General features: G+C 36.5%; 3 protein-coding genes across 3 annotated transcripts in view; all 3 read left to right on the plus strand.

The window, feature by feature from the left end:
- Positions 1 to 24463, plus strand: part of LOC146139977 (integrator complex subunit 3-like) — a 58320-nt gene that overhangs the window by 30446 nt on the left and 3411 nt on the right. The window lies entirely within an intron of this gene.
- Positions 357 to 7230, plus strand: LOC146139980 (uncharacterized). Its single transcript, XM_083391575.1, has 5 exons — positions 357 to 423; positions 773 to 862; positions 1394 to 1612; positions 6270 to 6466; positions 7071 to 7230. The coding sequence occupies exons 1-3, from the start codon at positions 370 to 372 to the stop codon at positions 1592 to 1594; spliced, it is 345 nt and encodes a 114-aa protein (XP_083247701.1). The 5' UTR covers positions 357 to 369; the 3' UTR covers positions 1595 to 1612; positions 6270 to 6466; positions 7071 to 7230.
- Positions 6316 to 24269, plus strand: LOC146139981 (uncharacterized). The gene is made up of 26 exons (XM_083391532.1): positions 6316 to 6466; positions 7071 to 7245; positions 8487 to 8644; positions 9331 to 9494; positions 10273 to 10476; positions 11150 to 11275; positions 11683 to 11820; positions 12232 to 12318; positions 13182 to 13280; positions 13681 to 13710; positions 13835 to 13942; positions 14523 to 14552; positions 14669 to 14776; positions 15003 to 15032; positions 15269 to 15376; positions 15625 to 15654; positions 15886 to 15993; positions 16656 to 16685; positions 16801 to 16899; positions 17092 to 17121; positions 17208 to 17324; positions 21045 to 21281; positions 21976 to 22057; positions 22412 to 22485; positions 22852 to 22950; positions 23039 to 24269. The coding sequence occupies exons 1-26, from the start codon at positions 6316 to 6318 to the stop codon at positions 23258 to 23260; spliced, it is 2844 nt and encodes a 947-aa protein (XP_083247658.1). The 3' UTR covers positions 23261 to 24269.

A 24463-nucleotide genomic window follows, 5' to 3' on the forward strand; every position in this document is an offset into this window, starting at 1 on the left:
TGAGCTAATTTACTATAAAAGTTGCAAACTTGCTATATTGGATCGGACTGTTTTTAACACTGGAGAATTTTTTAAATAAGTTTCATTATGCTGTCAACGTTCCTAAATCCTTTGAATTTATCACACGAAATGCAATGGATCTAATTCGAACCTGCAATAATCAGCACATCCTAAAAAACTCACTACATAAACATAAGAGAAGCATTAAACCTGGTGAAGAACGGCATGTCCTGTTCCAATTTATCCGTCAGTTATTATTTATATCTTTACCGTTTCATCATAGCAATATGAAATAGGTCAAAAATGAAAGCTTTTAAATTTGATATAAGCCAACGTCATTTTTTCTAAATAGCTAAAGAAGATATCCCGATGGTCCGGATTGACGCGACAGCAGCAGACGCAGCGCCCGAAGCATCTGGAAACGTTGGTTACATTTTTAACTGGATATTTCTATGCTAATTATATTTATAGATGCTTGTGCTGTAACCCGACCATTTTAAATTTGCACAGACCCAGTGATGCTATTTTGATAACAGAGACCTTTAACTTTATGAATTCTGTTTTACTCGATGAGCGTTATGCTGGATAAAACATATTTTGTTTCCAATCATTGCGACATAAATTATATTTAAATAGTTATCACGCATTTTTTTGAATATTATAATGTTTTATAAATTTTGGAATCACCAACGACGTTTTTAAAACTAATTGTTGTATTTCACAAGATTCGTTAGAAGTTTTCACAACATTTAAAATAACTGTTTTTTGTCAGGTTTCGGGAAACAATGCGATCAGCGATTTGGCAACTTTCGAAGGCGAAACCAACATGGCTTCTATCAACCAGTGGATAGCAAATCAGATGGTATGTAGGCCTTTCTTCAGGGGTGGGGCTTTATTTTGGGCCGCATAGCAATTAAAAAATGTTGTGGCGGGCCGTGACAACAATAGGGTCTTAAATACGCACAATATGACGTCATACTCTTGACGTTATACATTGCAATGCAAGTAAGCTTAGGAATCCTGTTATTACGTTAGGAGTTGTGCGCAATTTGCAAATGATGTAGAATTTAAAAAAAGGGCTTTGATTTTTGAGGTTACGTGATGTATTAAACTCAGATAAATATGCACATTGGTGTATATATCAGCATGTATTAAGTTTTTTGGGCCGACTCGATTTCTCAATTATACTAAATCTAACTATTATATTTATAACTTAATGATAAAAAAAGTAATTCTAAAGGTAAATGCAATGCCATATGCTGGTCAGTGGTGTCTAACAACTCGTCTAATTTATAAAAAAACAGCGGCTTAGTAAAATATATTACATAAACAGTAAAGGTTAAAAAATGGTAAAGAAAGAGCAACGACATAAGCGTAAATATGTTATTTACAGGCGGCGAAGAACAACTCTGATATGGCTGTCGATCTATCTCACAACGTTACCAGTAATAACTCATCGTCTTCGTCCAATCACAAGGATTTCTACTGGGTTCACTCACGTTCAATGTCGGGGTCACGACCCCGTTCCACCTTGGTGAGCATGGCTCGCAGAGTGTCTGGAATGGATGAGAACAACTACCGCCAAATGAATTAAGCACTAAGCTTGATATAGGTCGCTATTTTCGTTTTCGTTTGGCTATCAATAACATATCCTATTTTTTAATCCAATATGGAACTGTTTAGGAAAAAGACAAAAGAAGTCTTTCCACTATTCATAAAGGCAAATCGTAAAAACTATTACTGAATATTTACTAGAAATTTTTCAAAATCGCACCTCTAAATATTACTCCGCCCAGTTGGCATATACTTTCCTAAAAAAGGAAATTTTCAGATCTAAGGTAAACCACTGTTGAGTTGGCAAAATGCATGTTTTAACTTTTTAAACTAAAGTTGTGTTTTATGGAACCAGCAGATGCAAAGCGTAATTTGTTTAGGTGCCGATCATATAGCGACACAAAGTGAAAAACCGAAAGAGTTTCACTAAAAATAATATGTGATCTGCATGTATAATATCAACCTTTTAATTAAGGATGTTGATTTTAGTTATAGATATGTTTCTCCAGGCTGATAGTGTTTACTGCTTGCTAAATGCCACTTGCTTATAGCCTAGCTGTGTAGTATGCTGCATTTGCGAAAATCACGTAACAAAAAACTTTTTTTTATTTTTTGCTTTCGAATAAACGATGCTTTTGTCATAGGCCAACTTACGTATTTGTTCGCAGAGCTAATCCGTTATAGCATGTATCGTAGCTTGTCCCAAAGTAGGTAAACCTGACGGCCTAAATGTCTCTTAACTTTTCTTCTATGCTGCTTGACAATAAAACCTGGCTACCATGACACTAATTCGTGCTGTTTCTGACAATCTCCTCTAGCTTTTCTAACCACTATATACACAAAAAATTGTTAAAATCTCTGCTTTATGCATTGTAATCCTGTTTAGTTACGCATATTTTTTCGAGAATCAGAAAAAAAAATATGCGTTTAAATTCGGTTGAGCGACGAAGGTATCTGCATATTCACGTAAATATCTAATTTCATTAGCACAAAAGCAATTTAAAACGTGCGTTGGGCACCTGTTTCACTTTTTGCGCGTTATTTTCGAATGAAGGTAGCTAGCAATGCGCTCAAATCATTGCACATTTTACGATTTCACACAAGCGTTGGATTTTGACAAAATTCACATTAAACATACTAACCTGAAACTAACACTGGCGATGGAAATGACAAGTGTTTTAAACTTGCCTTTTGGACAGAAATCAAGATTGTTTGTTTTTACTTTGTTTGGTAGCAGCTTTTTACTTATTGCGCGATTAGACCATCTGGCCTAACCGAGTGTCCTCATGGTATCCCTTAATGTCTAAATATCTCAAAATATATTCACTGTTATATTACAGTGGCTAAATTTCAAGCAGCTTGCCTTTATCAAGGATGCATATAAGGAAATACCAATGTTAAACATCATCTTCAAATATGAGATCCGGTCTAACATGGAAAGCTTTTTTGTCACAACGCTTGTAATAGTGTAGACATTTCCTTTTTAATTGGACTGGTAGTTATGTGATTGTTTTTAAACGTAAAGTTTTTCAAACTACACGGATGCATATTGGGCTAAACTAGTATGTTTGATTAAAGTTAAACAGAGCAGCAGCATATTCCGGTGGTTTTCAAGCTTTTTTGACTTGCGGTGCGCTAAGAAAATAAATATACATTTGCGGCACACTATCTACAAAACAATACTATCCTAACTTAACAATCTCACCTAACGCAACAGGTAAATTCAATAATAATAATTATGAATTTTGCATTGTATAGTTTTTCTATTTGTAATACAAAAAGGTAATTTCTAACCCGCCACGCTACACAATTTGAGATCACTTGCCTATCTCTATACGTTGGTTATCAATGAAACTTTTTGAGTTAATTTTAAAGAAAACAAGGCTAAATAAATGGTAATAAATTATTCTGATTATAGTTCTTTGGACTGCCTAAGGTTTTTGATTTTAACTTTCCGCACTTTTAAACGCGCATTTTGGGATAGCTGTTTGTCCTTTATTTGACCTTTTTAACTTGTGCTATACTTGTGTCTGTCGTTTCAAAATGCACAAACTCGAAGATTATAAAACGAAATTTACAATCTTCTAAATTATGGCAATACATTTCAAATCCAGATATTTTAACTTAAGTTGCTCCAATTTATAAAATTAAAAATCTATGATTTGTTTAAACATTTTGAGAGCATATTGCCTTATAGCAAACGTATTTGACATTTGAAATATTAAGATAATGAAAAGATGACTTTAAAATCGGCAACATTTGGTTGTATGCACCAAACACCAACCTTTACGTCGTTAACTTTGCATTTGTTTACTGATATATACGTTTTGGTTGTAATTTATATGTATTGTGTTTGTTTTAAAGAAAAATTGTGCTGCCACAAGCGTATAGCGCTTTACACAAGATTTGTTTGACCTCTTGGGAATGCGAGGACCAGTTTTAAGGGTTCTATGAAGGCCTATTCTTAGTGTGTTTATAAAAATATAAAATAAGTTTTCCCCCAAAAAAGTTTAATCTAACACTTTGGCGACTTTTAAAAGGATTTAAACTTTTTTTTGATGTCACATTTGTTGGACGAAAACAACATGTTTCTAATGTCTTTTTGTTTTATGACGTTAAATTATGACATCCTGTAGGAAAATTCCTCCAATAGCGATTAAACAAGCTCACTGATCAGTTGGTTTCTCTGATGCTGTTTGCCTAGATGCTAACTAAAATATAGCACAGTTTGCTTGCAAGTTTTCTGATTTTTGTAACACGGATAGAATTAGAAAAGTTCAATCTTAGTATTTGAATCGGTGGACTGGGTGCATTGTGGCATTTTGATCTAACTGGGGTTATTTCTATATACAGTACTCACTTGTGTAATTTATTGGCTGACGATATACATGTTTAGTTATCAATTTGTAAAAATAATTAAAGTAAAACTTTTTAACCGGTATGCACAACTTTGCAAGTTCGATTCCACCTTAATTTGCATGTATAGCCACGTTGTTTGTGTATCGCGTGTTTTTGCTACTGCTTCGACTTATCAGGGTTTGACTTTAAAGGTAGTAACTGTACGTTTCACTGGAGAAAGAATAGTACTAAACAATGCATTCTTTGGTGAAATCGAATTCATTTTTGAAACGAAAATAGGCGGGTTTAATGTATAACCTACATTTAATGTTATTTTGTTTATTTAACCGTGTTTGTAGTCCTGTTCAAAATAAACAGTAACCGTACGTTTAAACGGGAAAAAGAATAGCACGCAACTATTCATTTTTGGTCGTATTTTTTAAAACGATAAGAAGTCGATTTGTTGTATAAACTATACATTTAATGTTATTTTGTTAATTTAACCGTGTATTGTATATAGTCCTGTTTAAAACGAACAGTAACCGTACGTTTCAACGGGAAAAAGAATAGCACGCAACTATGCATTCTTTGGTGAAATCGAATTCATTTTTGCAACGAATATAGGCGCATTTAATGTATAACCTACATTTAACATTATTTCGGTATTTTAACTGTGTGTGTATATATCTAGTCCTGTTTAAAACAAACAGAACGACAATAAATAGTGTTGTTATTTTACTCGCGAAAAAATAAAACAAGAAAAAAACACGCTATAGAAAATTCGCGAATTTGTGTACATTACACCTCGCTTCGCTGGAAGCCCGCAGAGAGAGACGAGTGAAAGAGAAACGCTTTTTAAAAACAAAACGCGTCGGCGGTGCGGGACACTCTGACGTCACACTTTTCCCCGGTTATATCGAATTGGCGCCCTTCACCGGATACGCTTCGACGAGGGGAGGAAACGCGAAATGAAAAAAATAATATCGTTTTTTTTTCGGGCGTGGCCTTTGCAACCTCTGTGCTTCGACATTAGACGCGGCTGCATGCAAACCCGTCAGGCTGTTTAATCGTCTGTTTTGTTTTATGGTTTTTAGACATTATGTGTTTTGTTAATATTTGCGGGCTTTTATCTAACGTTGCTTTACAGGGAGATATTTAGTGTCGTTTAATTTATTTATTTGCCGAATACTTTGAAGGCTTTTCATAGGCAAAAATTCAAGTGTTGTTTTTATACTATAGCATTGATAAATATTTATTTTTACTTTTGTCGCCAATTTCGTCAAAAATGTATTTGAAGAAATTCATCAGCAGCAATTTGTGAACACTGTTAGTAAAAGTTGTCAGTATACTTTTACCGCGTTCGAGTGGGTGGATTATTTTTCGAAATGGCAGTTACGAGGACATATTTTCTTGTCAAATACTATCCGTGCTACTTTACAATTTTTTCTCACAAATGCATCAAACTTAATTTTCTAACGTTGAATTTGCGTGGCAGAAAACTATTAAAAACTAAAACAGTACTTCCAAACCTATGGTTCGCGACAAAAACTTAGGTCCCAGTATCTTTTTGTTGCGTATAGCCAACTGAAGTAGTTTATACATGATTACTTTATTGAGATTTGTTCTGAGCAAAATTTTTTCGAAATTGCAGAAGCAATAGGAATAAATGCACCATATTTAATAAATTTCAATTTAGTAATGCTACTGTCTTATTTCTTTACTTGAGCGTACAAAACGTTTATCGAATAGAATTGGGTCGTTAAAGCTTCGCTGTAACACTTACGCTTAGCATTTGGGTCGCGGCGAAAGGGCTGAGAAACACTAACCCAAAATAATACCTAATCAAGTTTTTTCAAAAAAATCGCTTTTTGTCGCAGGTTTTTCGTCTGATATCGACGAAAGTATTGGTATAGGAAAATTCTTATGGCGACTACGCGGCATCTCTTGACCGCCACACTGATTTGTGGCGGTCTCCTTGGCCTTACCCAGGCCATCAACTTCGGGCAGTGGACCGCTTTTGAACCCAGCACAGCAGCGCCAACTAGAATGCGCAGCAGGCCATGTATCGCGCCGAGTAAGTGGCTGTTTCAAGGTTTTGTTTCGAGAATGTTGTTAGATGCATATTGCATATTATGAAGATAAGAGCGTTTTAGCGTCAAGCGTTTTTTCCATTGAAGAACTGCCGCCAGTCAACAGATGGTATTCAAATTTTCCGTAAAAAGTGCTCCTTTTTAATTATTTTCTGCTGTAATTAAATGCTTTTCCCGGAGTGTCGTTTTAAAAAATAAAAAAGAATTATAATTAAAATAAAATCCAAAGCGTTCTATAAAATCCGCATACCTTGTTATATCCGATTCAAAAAAATATAATTTTTCCTTTTATATTTTTGTCAAAATTTCTTAAAAACACTTTATTGTGATAAAACGAATAATTTCTAAAATGTGGCACTATTCTTAGATTAATTAAACATAATCCTTGCTCGACTTATAACCAGGCAAGCTGAAGTACAACTTTTTTTAGGCAACCATGTAAACTAATAAAAAACACCTTCTTTTCACTGTTCTTAGATTAATTATACATAATCCTTGCGCGACTTATAACCAGGCAAGCTGAAGTGCAACTTTTTTTAGGCAACCATGTAAACTAATAAGAAGCACTTCCTTTCTTGGCCTTCGCAGACTTTTTGATGTGCCAGGACTTGGCGGCCAACTTTTTCGCCGAGAGCTACGAGAACTGTCCCGCCCTCTGCCAGGGCTTTGACCCTGCCACTAGGGTAATATTCCCATGTTCCGGTGTGTGCGATTCAAGCACGAGAAAGCACGAGATCTACTGCGCAGCTCAACCCGCCTGCAAGTAAGTATTAAACATTTTTTACAAACGTTTTCTTGGAATATTTTGAAATTTTTTACAATATTTTACGTGGAAAAAATTGTCTAGCTTTAATGTCCCCTTTGAAATAAAAATCTATCTCTAATCCATTCAAAAAACAACACTAAAATATATTTTTTCTTTTTTGTATATAATCTTTATTAAGTATAGACTATATTTAATAGGTGGAAGGCATATACTGTGTTTGTTTGTTCTGCTATCAAAGGGTCTAGTTAAACTGCAGTATAGAGAGCATATTAAAACCATTGTTCCAATTTTGCAAAATCCCATTCTTAATATGGATAGGTTATAGCCGAGTTATCAATCTAAAACAAATAATGAGTTTAACGCTGCAATAACGGAATTTTCCGCGTATTGTTCAGGCCACTGTAACCGACAGAAATTACATGGTCCTTATTAAAACTTATTTGCTTGTTTATTTAACAGCTTTTTAACTCTTTTCTAAACAACGGCTTTTTGCAACAAAGCAAAGTTTCGTCACATGTTTAAAAAATTAACATAACTATTCTTACTATAGTTGCCTACTTATCATGGTCACTTGGATTGTGTGAAAGACACAACTTTGTTCTGTTTGAAATACCGTTGTAAAAGATACAATAATAAGGCGGGTGTCAAATGTAAGTGGGAAACAACTCTTTCTTGGGGATTGAGTGCAAAGCATCCACTTGTAACTGGGGATGTCCGATACCATTTTATTTCGATATTTTGAACATAATGCATCGCGTTCCGATCCGATGATAAATGACGCCATCACTATTCTCAATCAGGCAACATAAATGTTCAAAGACAATGTGCCAGTTTGTAAATTGCTTTGGCGTTAGGAAGTTAAGTTACCCTCCAGATGTTACTATTTTTCGATAAATTCACTTAATGTAGAAAACTCTGCGTGTGATCGCTAATCTTGTCTAAATTCCCATATTAACTTGGTATCGGGTCGGCACCAATACCGCCCTAGTTTGCCGATACCAACACTTGATATCGGCTCCTATTCGATATTATGCCACATCCCTATTTGGCTGCGGAGTCTATTTTCAGTTGACGGCCATATCAGTTTTAAAATTTGGTACCTCGCATGTGCATTTTTGACTCGAGACTCTGGTAGTTTCACGCGGTCTTACCCGAGTCCTGAGCCCATCTCCGATTCCGCAGCCCTATACTTGTAAATAACACTAGTTTTAGCGCTTGCCTTTTGTTGTCATCCTTAGGTACACTCAGTACTGGTACTGCCAGAACCTTGGCAGCTGCGTTGGCACTTGGACCACGTGGAGTGAGACCCAGTGCAGCCAGTTCTGTGGGGGAGGCACCCAGGTCAGATCGCGGGAATGTCAGGACTCACTGGGAGCGCTCAGCGAAGCTTGTACCGGTAGGTGTACTTGGCATCGCTGCTTGTTCTGATTCTAATCTTATTGTTGAATTCCCAGCATCCATCGCCCCTATAATATCTGCATATTATCCACGGTGCTAAAATTTTAATATTTAAGTTGTTTTACTTTATTAAGACTTTTTAGAGATTTTCTGAATTTAGGTGAATCCACAAATATTTAAGCTATATGTGGCCTGGTGGCCTGAGTTTGTAACACCCTGATCTGTTTTTTTCTAATTTCCAAGAGTTATATTTTGTACAACGACGTCTTTCACTTATTTGGTATAAGGTTTCAGCTATATGCAGCCAAAATATGTACATCACTTATGCCAATACGTATTTGTCATTCGCATTGTTATGACAATCAGTCGATTTTTTAGTGTAATTTTGCCAGACTTAGTTTAAGTTTTTCGCAAATTAGTTAGTTTTAATACATTCTGGGAAAACAAACTGTTTACAATTCGAATCTCGTTTAGAGGCTTGAAAAACCTTTGTAACATAAGTCTTACCTAACAGAAACTTGAAATTCATCTAAGAGTTGACCGGGCCTAATAAAGACTATTGCCATTTAATCCCCGATTATTTAGTTACTCTAAACCTAATTACATAATTATGAAAAATTGTGTAAAACGCGTATATAGACAACAGCTTATTTCTGCGTGCTTACAAGTCTTATAAATTCCCAGGCGGCAAGGGAATCACTGCACAGAACAGTTCTCAGGCGTGCAACACCCAAAGCTGCCCGTCCTACTCGGATTGGAGTGCCTTCGGTTCTTGCACACATTCATGCGGTGGAGGCACTCAGCAAAGAACGAGGACTTGCTTCGACGCAAACGGAGTTCACCCGACCGTGAGCCCCTAGTTTTCTTAGTTATTTCCAATGTAATCTACTTAACGGTACGATTATCTGTTATATAATAGAAATACTGTGTTAAAAGTACGATATAATAAGGCGGATGTAAAATGTCAGTGGAAAACAGCTCTTTCTTGGGAATCAAGTGCAGAGCATCCACTTGTAACTATAGGTATGTCCGATACTTGGCATTTTATTTCGATATTTTGAACATAATGCATCGCGTTCCGATCTGATGTCAAATGACGCCATTACTATTGTCAAACAGGCATTGAGCCCCTAGTTTTCTACGTTAGTTTTTATTTTAATCCACTTAACGGCAAGATTATCGACTATATATAGGCAATTGGTCCCCAAATGTTTCTAACATCCGTTTTGCAATTTGTACGGCAGTACGTGATAGAGTAAACTTGAACTTTAACACACAAATGAACAATCGCACTGCACTCTTACGTTTGATTGGTGAAGTGACTCCATTTACCAAACTATCGCAACAATTTTTTTCGTCGTCCGACCGTTTTCAATTCTGTTTGCCATATAAGTTTTTTTTGGCGAACGACACGTTACAGACAATCATTTTTGTAAGTGGTTTACCTAACGTCGCAATAAACGAAATTAAAACAATGCACGCAATGTTTTAGAAGAAAAAATCTCGATTTTTGTACTGTAACCGCACGAAACAACTGTACCAATAGACTAAACGCTATGTCAAAATTTAGAATTATTGTTGAAGTCTGTGGAAACCTCTAGACATCGAGCTTATTTTTCTATATAGGGAATCGGGTGTGGAACAAACGACCTTATCACCGAGTCACAGTCTCAGCTTTGCAACGTCCAGGACTGCCCAGCCTTCGGTCCGTGGAGCAATACGACATGTACGGTCTTGTGTGGGGGCGGCACTGTCACCAGCTCCCGGGTATGCTTCTACCTGGGTGCCCCATCGGCCCTCTGTCCCGGCGCTAGCGCCCTCGGAACCCAGGTGGGTGTGGCCCCTGTAGCTGACTGCCTTTGTCATTTTAGACCCGACTTTGGCATTTCCGTGCACGTTTTTATCGTGGGAGACTTAGGAAATGTAAAGCGTTTCGTGTGTAGATTCTATTTCACAGCTATTTTATCACAGCTACGATTTTCCTAGAATGAAACAAGTTGTTATAGAAACATCGCCTTTTTACATCGCCTTTTTGTATGCTCTTTTTATCAATAATATCTGGATACGGTTAACACAAAGAAATCATAGGACCTCAAGTCCCCGCTTTTATTAGTGTTTTTTAAGCTAGAACCATTAAAATACACCAACTTTAATTAGTTGTTTCAGAAAAAGGAAAATGTCCTTTTATACTATCTGATCTAAACAAGGTTTCGCATAATTTTATGACCATTCGAAATAAAGAATATAATTCGCAATGCTAAAAAATCTGCGGCTATTTACCATTATTAGGTTACCGTTAGACGAACCCGATTTATCGTGCCAAAAATAGTGTCTGAGGGGAGTAAATACCAAAATCAGGTACCACAGTACGGACGTTGAAAGCCACTGTCTCAATTTATTGAGGTTCCTTTGAACTACATTGGCATGTTTTTACGTCGAGCTGTTTCTATTTCAGCAGTTGCTCTAATTCAGGCATGTCATCCTTTAACTTTTTTCACTGCAGAGCGTCGACTTACCGTGCAACACAGGCATGTGCGGTCAGTGGACAATCTGGTTAAATACGACTTGTACCTTGTCATGCGGAGGCGGCGAGCTGACTAGGACGCGATTGTGTCTGCTCAGTGGACTGGTGAGCCGATTTTCTGATCGCGTATTTTACTTTTTTTATATATTTTGACAATTGAACATATTCAGCAAAAACTGAAAACCTAAGCATTTTTGATTTTGCCGAATATAGACATTCGTAAAATCTTTGCTTGACTTGTCATGGCAATTACATAATGAGTTGATAGCATATCTTTATATCGAAACACAGGGCTTGTACTCAATACGTCTCACTATTCATGCTATCGTTTGTTTAATGAAACATCAGAAAATTAGTTGTTAAAAAACTCTTATTAAAACTACTGTTAATACAAATAACACCTTCTCAGTACTGATTAGTGTTTTGCCGAGAAAACATGTGTTTAGAAAGTTGAATCCATAAGGATACAAGCATAGTTTGACATTAAAATGAATACAAAAAATATCTTCCAGTCTTCAACGACATGCGAAGGAGCGAACGGACAGGCGAGCCAGTCGGAAACCGTTGCTTGTTCCACCAACGAGTGTCCTATGCTAACCTCCTGGTCAATACTAGGGCCTTGCAGTGCGCCGTGCGAAGGCGGCGTCCAGGTAATGTTAGTCGACTGGTCATTTGAGACGTATAGCACATTTTTTTTTTTGACAAAAAGGAATAGTGCTAATTAGAGTTTGACTTTTTTATCAGTTTGTTCGTCGCAATTCGCCAATTTGGGTCTCGCATATGTCTATAGATATTTGTATGGCTAACTATTAGCGTCCATGCAAGTCTCGCTTAATTGGCTCCATGCCTAATACCGAAACTAGGTTATCACTGTGTTAAGTAGTTACTAATACCTGACAAGACGAAATAGTGAAAAATACGAAACGTATAGAAAAAGTTATCAACCCCTTTCAAAACAAAACAGGAATAGCTAATACCTCATAGCCTGCTTCAAACTAACCTAACGCGACCGGTTTTTAAAGCGTCAGTCGCGTTGACCTTAAACCACTTGTTTTTTGCAGAACTACACCCGCGAGTGCATGTTGAGTGGAGCGCCCGCTAGCGGCTGCGTGGGAGCCACTTTCAAACAAGAGCCGTGCAATACACAGGTAACAGCACGCCTGTTATTCTCGCGTCTTGGTTGGTATCCTTATTTATTATACTGTAATTGCCCAAAAAACAATTCTACCAAATGATTATTGCTATTTTAAAATTTAGATTTACACGCTTGTTATTCTCGCGTCTTGGTTGGCATCCTTAGTTTAGTAAAGGTGCCATCTTAAAGCGTTGCAAATTTGTTGTTGTTTGATGATTTTGTGAAACGTGGCAACGTGTTGGCAGTTTGAAGGTTTTAATGTAAGACGTGTTTTAACAACACTGCCCAAAAACTCTATATTGATGCACTAACTAATTATTAACGAAATTATATTGGTAACGTGTTGTTATGTGTAGCATACCATGTCCTATACAGCGCATATTGATCCAACAAAGGCTACGGAGTCGGACAAAAATAGACAAAGTGCAACTACCACTAATAGTGCGATTTCATCAAGTCCGGCTCCGACTCTACAGCATGTATACTGTATAGCTTGCCAATTTAAGTAACTAAAACAAGGTGGATATTAGGCCACCAAGGGTGTCGTATAGTTCATCCACCCATTATACATGGTTGAAATATATTTCGCCATATGCTATTCCACTTTAAAATTTACATCAGTTTCAAAATTTGGTACTTGCGTATGCGCTCGTCGTATTCTGGATGTGGGTAACTTTACGTAGTCTTACTCGAGTCCGACTGCGCTGCCTTGGTTCTAACTGGTTTTTGAACGGAAATTACAAAGTTGGTGAATTCCTGTTGGATTTTCAACATTGTCGTTTTACTTAAGACTTCTTGAAGACCAATAGGATAAGCCATACTAAACTTGGTCGACTACAGTTAATTTTCCAAGTTAAGCACCCCTGTAAAATCCAGGTATGCAGCTGTACTCCGTGGGTTGATCAGACGTTGTGCAGCGAAGCGTGCGATGGCGGTGTCAAAACGAGGAGACAAAACTGCACTGGATCGGGCGTGGTGAGATAAAATACATTTGATCTATAAGCAGCAGTGTCGTTAAGGCTAATCATCTTCGGAATGTCCATGTTTGTAACTGTGCGCCAAACATATACGCAGGAGATTTGTTATTGAATTAGACTTATGTTCTATAATAAGTCATAATAAATTTAATAAAAAGTCAAAAACATATGAAATCAGTATAGATTAAGTAAAAAGTTGAAAAACGAAACATCGGGTTGTCAGAAGAAAACTATCTAATGTAAAGCATCCCCGCGCGGACAAGGCAACATGACGTGAAACCCGATAACAACAAATCGCGATGGAAAGTAAAAAAAATCTCATTCCATGAAGACGCCCTTCTATGTAATAGTAATTTCGTTCGACTTTACGTAATCGCCTATGTTTTTTTCCCTTTTAGATTGACGAAGTTGTGGACTGCAACACGCAGGTGAGACATATATTCACTGCTTGGTCTTGAGTAGCAAGTTGTCTTGGTTGTCCCACTTCAAAAAAGTGGACGATCTGTTTTCGGCTTTTGTCAATTTCAATTATTTTTTTCTTATTTCAAAAAGGCGTGCGAGTATGGAAGCTGGTTGGATGCCGGTTCATGTGATGTGGCCTGCGGTGGCGGACAGAAGCTTCAACGTCGCAACTGTTCAACGGTTGGCTGCACCAAGTTTGTAAGTGGCGTTTTTTAGAATAAAAACTAACCTAAAAATGTTATTCTAGGAAATACTGTTAGCCCAGGACTGGTCAATCTATATTGCCAAGTGATACATCGATACTCGTCCGATACCAAATTAATGCAGGAATTTTAGCATTGACTTCGATCCAACTTAGAAAATTTAATTTGAAAGATAACTTACTCAGCTAATAGTAGATTTAAAAATGCAGGTAACTAAACTTCTCTCTTGAAAGCAAGTTTTAATCAGCCTTCAACATTTCAATTTTAGCTCGTTTGAGCATAAAAATGATTTTGTTTAGTATCGCAACTGATCGGGATAGTTTTTGTCCAAAATGTTAGGAATGGTATCGCAATAAAATGCCAAGTTTTGGACATCCCTAAACAGAAGTACAATTTTTGAATAATACGTAAGTTTACTAAGATTTATGTTGATGTGGCGCATCTAAATCCTAAGTAAGAAAACTGGCTTATGCAAACAAAAGGTGGACCACCTCTCTCTTTAGCCTGACACTCGTTTGGTAAAAACTATACGCTAACCTGGTTTCCTAAATTAATATTTCCGTCGTTTTGCGCAGGAAACGAGATTCATGGTGTGCAACACTCAGGTGAGCTCGTGTTAAAGTTTTGTCCTTTATCACCAAACTTACGAACTTGTTTGAAGTGCTTGATATGTTTTGGTTGTGGTTGGTATGTTTTAATTCTAAAATGCCCGTTGGTTCAGGTTTGTACCTGCACGGATTGGTTCGGTGATGGCAACTGCACGTTAATGTGTGGAAATGGTACGACATCGGAAACTAGGATGTGCAATACACCGTCGGGACCTCAAACGGTAAGCTGTCTGCAAAATAATTTGGAATCTTTAAGTTTTTTTTCATATTAGCGTAATATTAAATAAGCCATATTAACGCGCTGTATAATATTTTCATATTTCCTATTACTAAACTTTTAGTAGAGTATTCAATTTCCGACAACCTTTTCGTTTTAACCCCTTTCATGTATCCATATTCGTCCATTCTTTCTGTTTTGTTCGATTAACGCTGTTTGTATTTTTGCAGGAAACCAGACATGATCGCTGCAACACACAGGTTGGTATCGCCTCTATTGCAACAGTTTTAATACCAATTTGTAATGAGTAAACAAATGCTAAGTAAACAGATGAGCACTACAGTAAATTCATGCGTAACAGAAACTCGAGCTTAAATTATTCTCTTATACTTTTTCAGGTTTAAGTAGCGGAAACGTCTGCTATGGTGCCATTTTGACAAACAAGAAACGTTTTGATGGTATACGAGTGTCGGCAACGTTTTTTTTTTATTCTCAGGACTGCAGCTGTGTGAGCTTTGTTTTTGTGAGCGATTGTACTGAGGCATGTGACGGTGGAACTAGAGTGCAAGAATGGTCTTGTGTCAACCAAACTGAAGTGTTTCTGGTATGATCCTAATGAAATATATTCCTTAGTCGCACATGAATAAAATCTTCTTCGACGAAGAAATGTTTTTTAATGTATATTATTAAATGTGCTCTTTTTAGCCGTATTTGGAGTTCTTTTGTTCGCCTTTGCTGGAGTAATACAATGCAGCTATTAAATTTACATCAATTTATGAACACTTATACGTATAATTCTGTTCATACTGGTGCAGAGTAGAAATCGATTTATTATTGTTTTATTTTTTTCAGCAAAATGTGACCGTTGCGTGCAACACGGGGGTAAGTGACCTTGATAAATAGAGTGTGACAAACATTTGTTTTGTATTTGTTAAGACATAACTCCCTTGCTGTTTTCTTTTGTTCTATTATACAAAAATCCATTTTTTCCATAATACAAACTACTTAATCCAAGACGTTCCCTGTTTAAAATCATATGTCTAAGTAAATTTGGTCATATTGCTGTTATAAAAGTCAACTGTGGAGAGTTTGAGAAATTGTGTTAACGTCCAGGTTTGCGAATACGGCGCCTGGCTCGATTCCACTGTTTGTAACGCGACTTGTGGCGGCGGGAAAAAGGCGCAGAGCAGAAATTGCACAACACCAGGATGCAGCCAAATCGTAAGTCGGTAAAAGTTAACCGAAACTTTTAGAGCTTAATGGTTGGAGGTTGTAGTAAGACGTAGTAAGAAATCAAAGCCCATACCGAAGTAGGTATCACTTTGAACATACCGAATAACTCTTTTTTTATTTCCAACATCGATGTACTTCTGTATGTGCTTTGATATTCTTTCTACATCTTAACTGAAGATGTTTCCTTCGACCAGTTGTTCGCAAACTGTCAAATGTTAGCCACGTAAACTGTTTTAAAGTTGGTTAAAGAACAGTAACGAGTCAGTAAGTGAATTTATCTTAATTTTATTTTTATTTTATACTATAAAAGCAAAGTCGAGTGACTTTGGGTTTAACAAAATATATTTTATAAGTTGTCGGATTCAAGCCAAAAAACTACAACACAGCAAATCCCATACTTAACCATTCAAATTCAATAATGAACTTTTTAAACTCATTTATTTTGTTAAATGTAACATTCATTATTTTTTTAAATCCATTCATTTTGTCTCAAAGTTCTTGCCCTAATTCAAATTTAGATTAGTGCGTGTTTAATAAATTGATAATAAAGAAACGTTTTAATCGAAACATCAATGACGCAAGTTTGCTGTATTACAAACGCCGGTTTCCTAAACTGTGAATATTTTTAATTGTTCTATTATCTTTTTTAGCAAACCCAACTGGTGGACTGCGGAACCCAGGTAAGAAAGCTCAAACTGTGCAATATATTTAGGTTTTTTAAAGTTATTGGCTTCGACAAGCCCTAATATAAATAAAAACATTCGACTGAAAGTAAAGCTCCTGTTATTTTAACAGGACTGCGGTTGCGGAAATTGGACGGATGTTGACTCTTGCTCTTTAACTTGCGGCGGAGGATCGAAAACACAGGAGCTTTTTTGCGGAATTAACGGAACTGTAAGAGAACATTCGTGCCGCGTTGCTTTAGTGAATTTAAACAATGATTTCCGTTTAACTTCTGGCTTTTTGTTATAAGATTTATTTTTGTTTTTAGTCAACGAGCAGTGCAGTAATATATCCTTGTTCCGAAAAATGCCTCTTGTTTAAATTAGGAAATTTTTTTGATAAAGAATATTTGTTTATTCGCAGAATTCGAGGACTGTCCCGTGCAACGAACAGGTAAGCAAAGTTAACTACATTTTTTTATTTGACCGGGTCTATCATGTGACGTCTTAACACACGTTCAAACCCATACTTATGTGCAGACGTGCCCGTCGTGTCCAGGCCCTTGGGTGGACAACACAACTTGTACTGAGCCTTGTGGCGGAGGAACGTTAGTACAAACGCGCATTTGTCTCGATTCAAACAACCAGACTATTGCGGTGAGCATTGATCGACCATGTTTTTGATATACTGATGGAATATGATTCTTTTTAGATGGCCATCACCATCTCCACCTTTTAATGATTAAAAAATGGAACATATTCCACTATTTTACTGTTTTTGGAATTTTAAAATAATCATGGTTATAGATAAACAGATAAACATTGGGAATCTTAGAAATGTAATTTAAAATTTGAGAAAGGCATAGATCATCCTAGTATGGCATAAACGTGGAAAAAAACATTCGTATAGCACTGTTTTTATGAAATAAATTCCAATAAAAATTCTATGATTAGATCAAACAGTTATGCATCTTAAATGCTTAGTAGGATAATACTGACAAACACCTATAGCATAAATAAAGATTAATTTTAAAAAATCTTGCATTTTTCCAAAGATCTTTGAATAGTCGAATTATTGTTGTTTAGAAAGTGACAAACTAAAAAAAACACTATTGGGTATTGTGTTGATTATTGTTTTTTTAATGTTTTGTTTTCGAATTATATTCAAAACACTTTTCCTGGTGTAATTTTAGGTCTTTAAAAAACCTATGAATTGTGTTTGTCTTTGAAGGTCTTTATTTCACCAAAAGCTAGTCAGCAAATAATTTCTGGCAGATTATTTCAACGCCGAAATAAACTTATTTACGTATAATGTTTTCGAAAAAATATTTTACCATCGTCTCAAGACCGGTCTATATTTTAAAAAAAATTAATATTTGAAAATATTAATATTCAATGTTAATATTCACCTTAAAAATAAAATTAAAAATTTCATCCCAGGTTGAAACTAATTTTTATTAAGTATCACAGGAGTAAACCTTTCCAATGATGCCTCGCTTGCTATAAATTTGTTGGGGAGTAAGTGTTTAATTCGGCAAAAACCGACATTAATATTCATGATATATCGCGATAGTTTTTGAAAGTCCCCAGTACCCTCATTAAAAATCACAATGGAACGAAACTTTCACACGTTGATTTTCAAAGGCGTAGCAAGCGAGGCATCATTGGAAAGGTGAGATCAATAAGCCCGTTTATATGCACCTTTCGCGGGCAGATTAGATTAAGGTTCAATCCGGATTGAAAAGTAAACCGTTCCAGCGTCGTAATTACATGGCGCGAAATTCAAGCCAGCTTGAGTGTACAAACTGCACTGATATGTATTTAGGGTTGCAAATTTCACAGGAATTTTCAGAGCCGAAACTTGCCATGGAAATTTTGGGATTTGGGGGAATTTTAGGAAATTTTCGGAAACTTTTAAAACAATCTTAGTTTGATATTGAAACAGGAAAATAATGGCCTTATACTGTTTAGATTAAAAGTACTATGTATAACTAAAATATTTAAGAACATACAAACACATGGTTTAGTTTATTAACTGCAAAAATGAATCATTACTAGGGTCCGCAAAAGTCAATAAAGCCAAAATTTGTAAGGACCTTATCTGTCCACGAATCAAAGAATAAAGTTGTTTTCATCACCTATAGGGGACTGTTTACAAGAAGTAGGTCAAAATAAAGTCAAAATTTACAATAAAGTCAACATTTCAAGAAAGTCAAAATTTGTAACATTATGGCTTTTAAAAAAGTTTTTGTGTTTCTTGACAGTAATTTTTGTAAAAAATGTTGTGGAGGTATTGTAAATCAGGAACTGTGACACAATTAAACAATATTAATCCATAAAAGCAGGACATATGTCACAATGCCAACTTCGATCAGTAGTAACTTTTATCGCAAATTGTCCATTTTTTTTATTTATTGTTACGTATTTATATAATTATTATAAAACACTTTCTCTTCATAAACGTGGTCTTTTCGAAGCTCAACAGTTTTGATTTTAGGAATATCCTACAGACATTCTGTAATACAAAAATGCCTAAGCAAGCTAAATCTATTGCCAAAAACACGACGCACCTTTATAATCCATAAAACAACGACTTCTTCGACAAAATATTACGTTTGGGTCTGAAATCGACAAAATATTATGTTTGTATAACTGGCATCAATTAAAGGAAAAACTGTTGCCTCTACAAATAAGCAATTTTGTTAAGTCAAAAAAAAGTCAAAAAAAATTTTTTTAGGTTAAAATAAAAATGGCTCTAATCATCACCAATCTGTTTTTTTACAAACAAAAACAACACCGACCGGTCTGGGCCAAAATATCCCCAGCTTACGGTAGCTAAATCTTTAACATATGTTGTTTTGTGAGTTACAAAGTCGTTGTACTAGTTGCTGCCGGTTAGCATCTCCACCTGCTTGTCTAGAAATGCTCAAGATAGGTTTTTAATTTTTTGGAGGGGTTGTTGAAATATTAAACAAAGGTTTTAAACACAAAAAATGCCAGATTTGAAAATTCCCAATATTCCCATTATTCCCGGGTCCTTCAAAATTCCCGGAAAGTTTCCAAAATTTTCGGAAACTTTCCACCCCTATATGTATTATTACGTAATATTACAGTAAACCTCTGACGCACAACCGAATTTTCGGCTTAGGCTACTCCTTGCGGTAGCAATCTATTGCTTCTTGTTCGTTTTAATTAACCTAAAATTGAAAAACAAGAATTACTTGAGTTAGGTTTGCCGATTTAAGTACGTTTTTTTACTGTTTTGTGCGTCAGTTTACCTGCCACACAGAATGTAAGTGCAGGAAAGTTAAGCTTATGTGTGCTGGTTAACGCTATGTACAAGGTGGACAAAAGAAGGTAATAAGATGTACCAAACACGACTAATGAAAACTGTATTTGGCGCTGGCATAGAATCCTGCCACAGCGTTGAGACAATTATTAAAGCAATGTACAATATTTGGGTGAGGGTGGGCCAAGTATTACTATTTTACCTACAATAACCCGCATCCTAACCAAAATAATGTTCGATTTTGTGGATTCTAGACCAGCGCCTCTGTCACAAATTAGTATCTAACGAGTGTATGTAATATTCTTTCCTTATGCGCTAAACTTGTTGTTTTGTTTACGACTAGCCGTTCATGTTACGTCATAATGCCCCAAAAGTGGCGTGATGTTTACTGCGTTAAAGCAGGTCATTCTACATTAAACGATTTCGGCCGTCCGCGAAACGAACAGATTAAGCGGCGAACGGGTTGAAAACCACTTCTTTTGACCGATTAAGAAACGAGAGAACTTAATTCATTCCAGCGCCAAAATGAGAGAGAATGAAACGAAATAGATTCGAATCCGGCTTAAACGTGCATATAAACGGGCTTTGTCTATGCAATATTTTTTTTGGTTTTATTGTGGGATGAAAATTATTTGTTCTTTGACAAACTAACAAAACTAAAGAGAAAAACTGAACTTACAAAAAGAGAAAAACTGAACTTACAAAACTATAGAGAAAATCTAAACTGACAACACTATAGAGAAAATACCAAACTTACAAAACTACAGAAAAAATACTAAACTTACAAAACTACAGAAAAAATATAAACTTGCAAAACTATAGAGAAAATACTAAATTTGAAAAGAGAAAATCTAAACCTACAAAACTACAGAGAAATTACAAGTAATAACCATACAAAACTATACAGAAAATAATAAACTTACAAAACTATGGAGAAATTACTAAACTTACAAAACTATATACAGAAAATAATAAAATTACAAAACGAAAGAGAAAATTGAACTTACAAATTCATAATCATAGAGGAAATAATAAACTTACAAAACAATATCGAGAATATACTAAACCTATTTTTCTGTTCCGCTCAGGAGAATCGCACCGAACCCTGCAACACCGAGCCGTGCGTAGCAGTAGGTGGAGGGCAGCTTACCTGGCTCATTATTCTCGCTTCCATCGTCGGCGCCGCCATCCTGGCCGCTCTCCTATACTTCTGCTGCTTCCTGTGCGCCTGCTGCGGCGCCGGTGCCGCTTCCGAGCGACGCGTCACCGCCGTTGCCGCTTTCGTCATCAACTCAATTCAAGTCGGGTCGCTCGGCATGATACAGGTGATTGTATATCTCGTTTCATGATACAGGTAATTGTATATCACGCTTTTTACTGCCAGATTGGATTTTCTCGTTTAGAAGCCGTTGCTGCATTTAAACTTTTTTTTGTTTAAGTGGGCGACTTTGTAAAATCTGGCTGTGAAAAGCGTCCGGTGCCTATAGTAAAACGTTTTGCGAAACCCTAAAGATGCTGGATTGCGAAAAGGCAAGATAAAATACCATGAATAATTAGTTTTTGTTCGAAGTTTTTTGTTGCAATTTGTTGACCAAACATTTTCACAATCTGATTTGCGGTATTTTTAGGGGCGGTACAAGGAGGTAATGAATGAAACGCTTCAATCTATTTTATTATCTTTGTTGTTTCTTCTTACATATTTCCTTTTTATAAAAAAAAAACATAAAAGTCGTTAATTATCAAAAAATGTTTATAGAAACGGCTGGCTATAGTTTATATAAAGTTTGAAAACCATTTGTTTGGCAATAGTTGGCTACTGATTCCCCGTTTTTTTCGAAGTGTGTTGTTACAACATCCCAAATAGCAATAGATATAGACAAGTAGACACCATTAGAGATATCACCTTTGATTCCATTGCATTGACAAACAATGGAACTGTGAAAAACCCAACCCGAATTACTGGGACGATGGATCGCTGGTCTATACGCAAAGTTAACTTTGCTTATCGTGTGATTTCAGTGGCGTGGAAAGACAACTCTCCGTACAGAAAAGGGGGCGGCTGGATGCTCTTCCTGTTGTGGTGGAACCGACGATATAGCAGGTTCCACTGGCTTGATAAAACTATCAAAGATTGATATATTTTTACGAGCTCGCCCACTTTTAAGTTATGCCTGTTCTAAGTGTGACGATGGTTTGTCTATTGCAGGGTTTTAAAACTCATGTTAAGGCGTGATGTTTTGTTGTTGCGTTCCCTTGAATGACAATAACTTGCCAAAAGACATATGTGAACCCAACCAGAGTTGATTATCTTGGTTTTCAATTTCGGTTTCAAAACCCTTTATTGTTACCAACTATACGTTGCTCTGCTATTAAAAGATTTAAAGATTTATTAACGCAGCATTAAAATTATAACGCACTGCTTTCTTTCAACCGACATTTTTTGATTTCTTCTAAGATGGCAACAACGTACCCATGGTGCGAATTTTTGGACAAAAATCAAACGAAGCGGCCGCCGAAGAAGGGACCTCAGTGAGTAGAAAAAATCATCCGATATTATTAAACACATTTTTTACGAAATATAGCAGAAGGGCAATTTATTAGACTAGAGAAGTGATTCTCAACCTTTAATGACTTACGGCACCCCTCAAAAATAATAAATAGATTTGCGGCACCCCGGCTTGAACTTGTCGTTGAATATTTTACTAAAATGTTACTATAATGGAACGGGAACAATACAATCAACTTGAAGCATGTAGGAAAATGTCATTTAATATAATGGTCTATAATCGTACACAAATAATTGTATCAAGAAGCCTACCAATGGAGCAAAAAAATGAAGATTTATAAGAATTTCCAAATACTATCGGCACCCTTGAGCATTGATATGCTTTGCAGGGCAACCAGTCGAACAACATGGGATTGGATTCTTTGAGGGATGACGCAGAAATGGACGCCACACTACACGACCTGACCCAGTGGGCCTCACAAATGATGGTAAATTACCTTATTTATACGAATACGGTCAACGTTGTTCACAAACGAACACAGTTGAGCTTTGATTTTTTTGTGATTTTTGTCGCAGGACGACAGCCAGAACATCGCCCAGACCGACGTGTACGAGCTGGACAACAAAACCAACAACAACTCGTTCCAGGTCGCCGAAGATCAGCCCACCTACGCCTGGGTTCACTCCAGGTCATTCTCGGGAGGTCAACGACCCCTGTCCACCTTCCAGAGTCTGGCTCGTCGCTTCTCGAGCCGTGCTGCTCCCGTCGACGAAAACAGTTACGCCGAAATGAAGTAACTGTCCATGGAGCTTTTCTTCAATCTGACCTCAAGCCCGAATTGCTTTGTTTTTTTGTCGAAAAACGTCGACGAACAATACTACATTTTCGTTCTAATGTGGCAACTGTTGACTCTGATTAATTTGCCTCACTGTCGAGTCTCTGTTTTGTTATGTATGTGAGCTTATATCAGGTGAAAGTATGTTTTTCCTTTGAACCAGTTTTTCTGAAACATTGTTTTGTTTTAACGCAGTAAAAAACGCCCACTTAGGATATGGATCCAACTGTATATTTCAACACCGAACAAACTTGTTTTGCCTTGTTCAAACCCCTCATTCTTATGGAGGATACCTTGTACAAAATGGTTTTCTGCTTTGTGTATATTAAGCGCCTGTAATATACTGCTTACCGTTTGAAACCGCAGGTCTGGGAATTCAAGTGTTTGATCGCTGCCAAGCGAGTTATGTGTAAAGTAAATCCACATTTGACACGAAATGTTTGATTTATTTGTCCTCCTTTGCTTATTCCATTATACATCGCAAGCGCTAAAGTGTTCTTTTTGCTGTTTTGTGTGAGTGTCGGTGGCAGTAGGTCACTGTGTCCTCTATAAATATTCGATCACCGTTTATCTATGCAAACGCCTACCCCCGCCTTAACAATAGAACTTATTTATCTATTTCTCTTGTCGCGTTTCAGTTTTTGTACAGTTATTATCGTCTCGCCATGTAAAACCTATATATACCACGTTTTGCCCAATGTCGTATCTTCTTGGCGCAAAGGAATATACTCCACTGTTTGTTGCCGCGACGCATTTAGTAAACCCATTCGGCCGTATTAATTAACATAGTGATGCAAATAAAAATAAAATTATGTCTATACTTTAAGATATTGTTTCATCTGATAGGCTTACTAACTTGTTTTAAAATAACTAATAGGCTATACCATATGTACTCCATATGTTTAAATTCTTAAGCTACATGTATTTGTGTAATAAGCCTATAACATACCGTGTAACGTACATTGTTCACAACATGCAGAATTATAATACTTTGTGTTATCAAGTTTTCGTGATTACGAAACCCGTGCTGCTGTTGCGTGCAGCACGTCCTATAGTCGTATGTAGGTGACCGGCGCGGTCTGATTTGAGCGGATTTAGTATAGTGAACAGATCTTCGCAAGTTTGCAACCCAACTATACGCAGTCACCGTGGCAGTTTGTGTTCA

Source organism: Ascidiella aspersa, chromosome 6 (genome assembly GCF_963924565.1).
Source record: "Ascidiella aspersa chromosome 6, kaAscAspe10.2, whole genome shotgun sequence".
NCBI lineage: Eukaryota > Metazoa > Chordata > Ascidiacea > Phlebobranchia > Ascidiidae > Ascidiella > Ascidiella aspersa.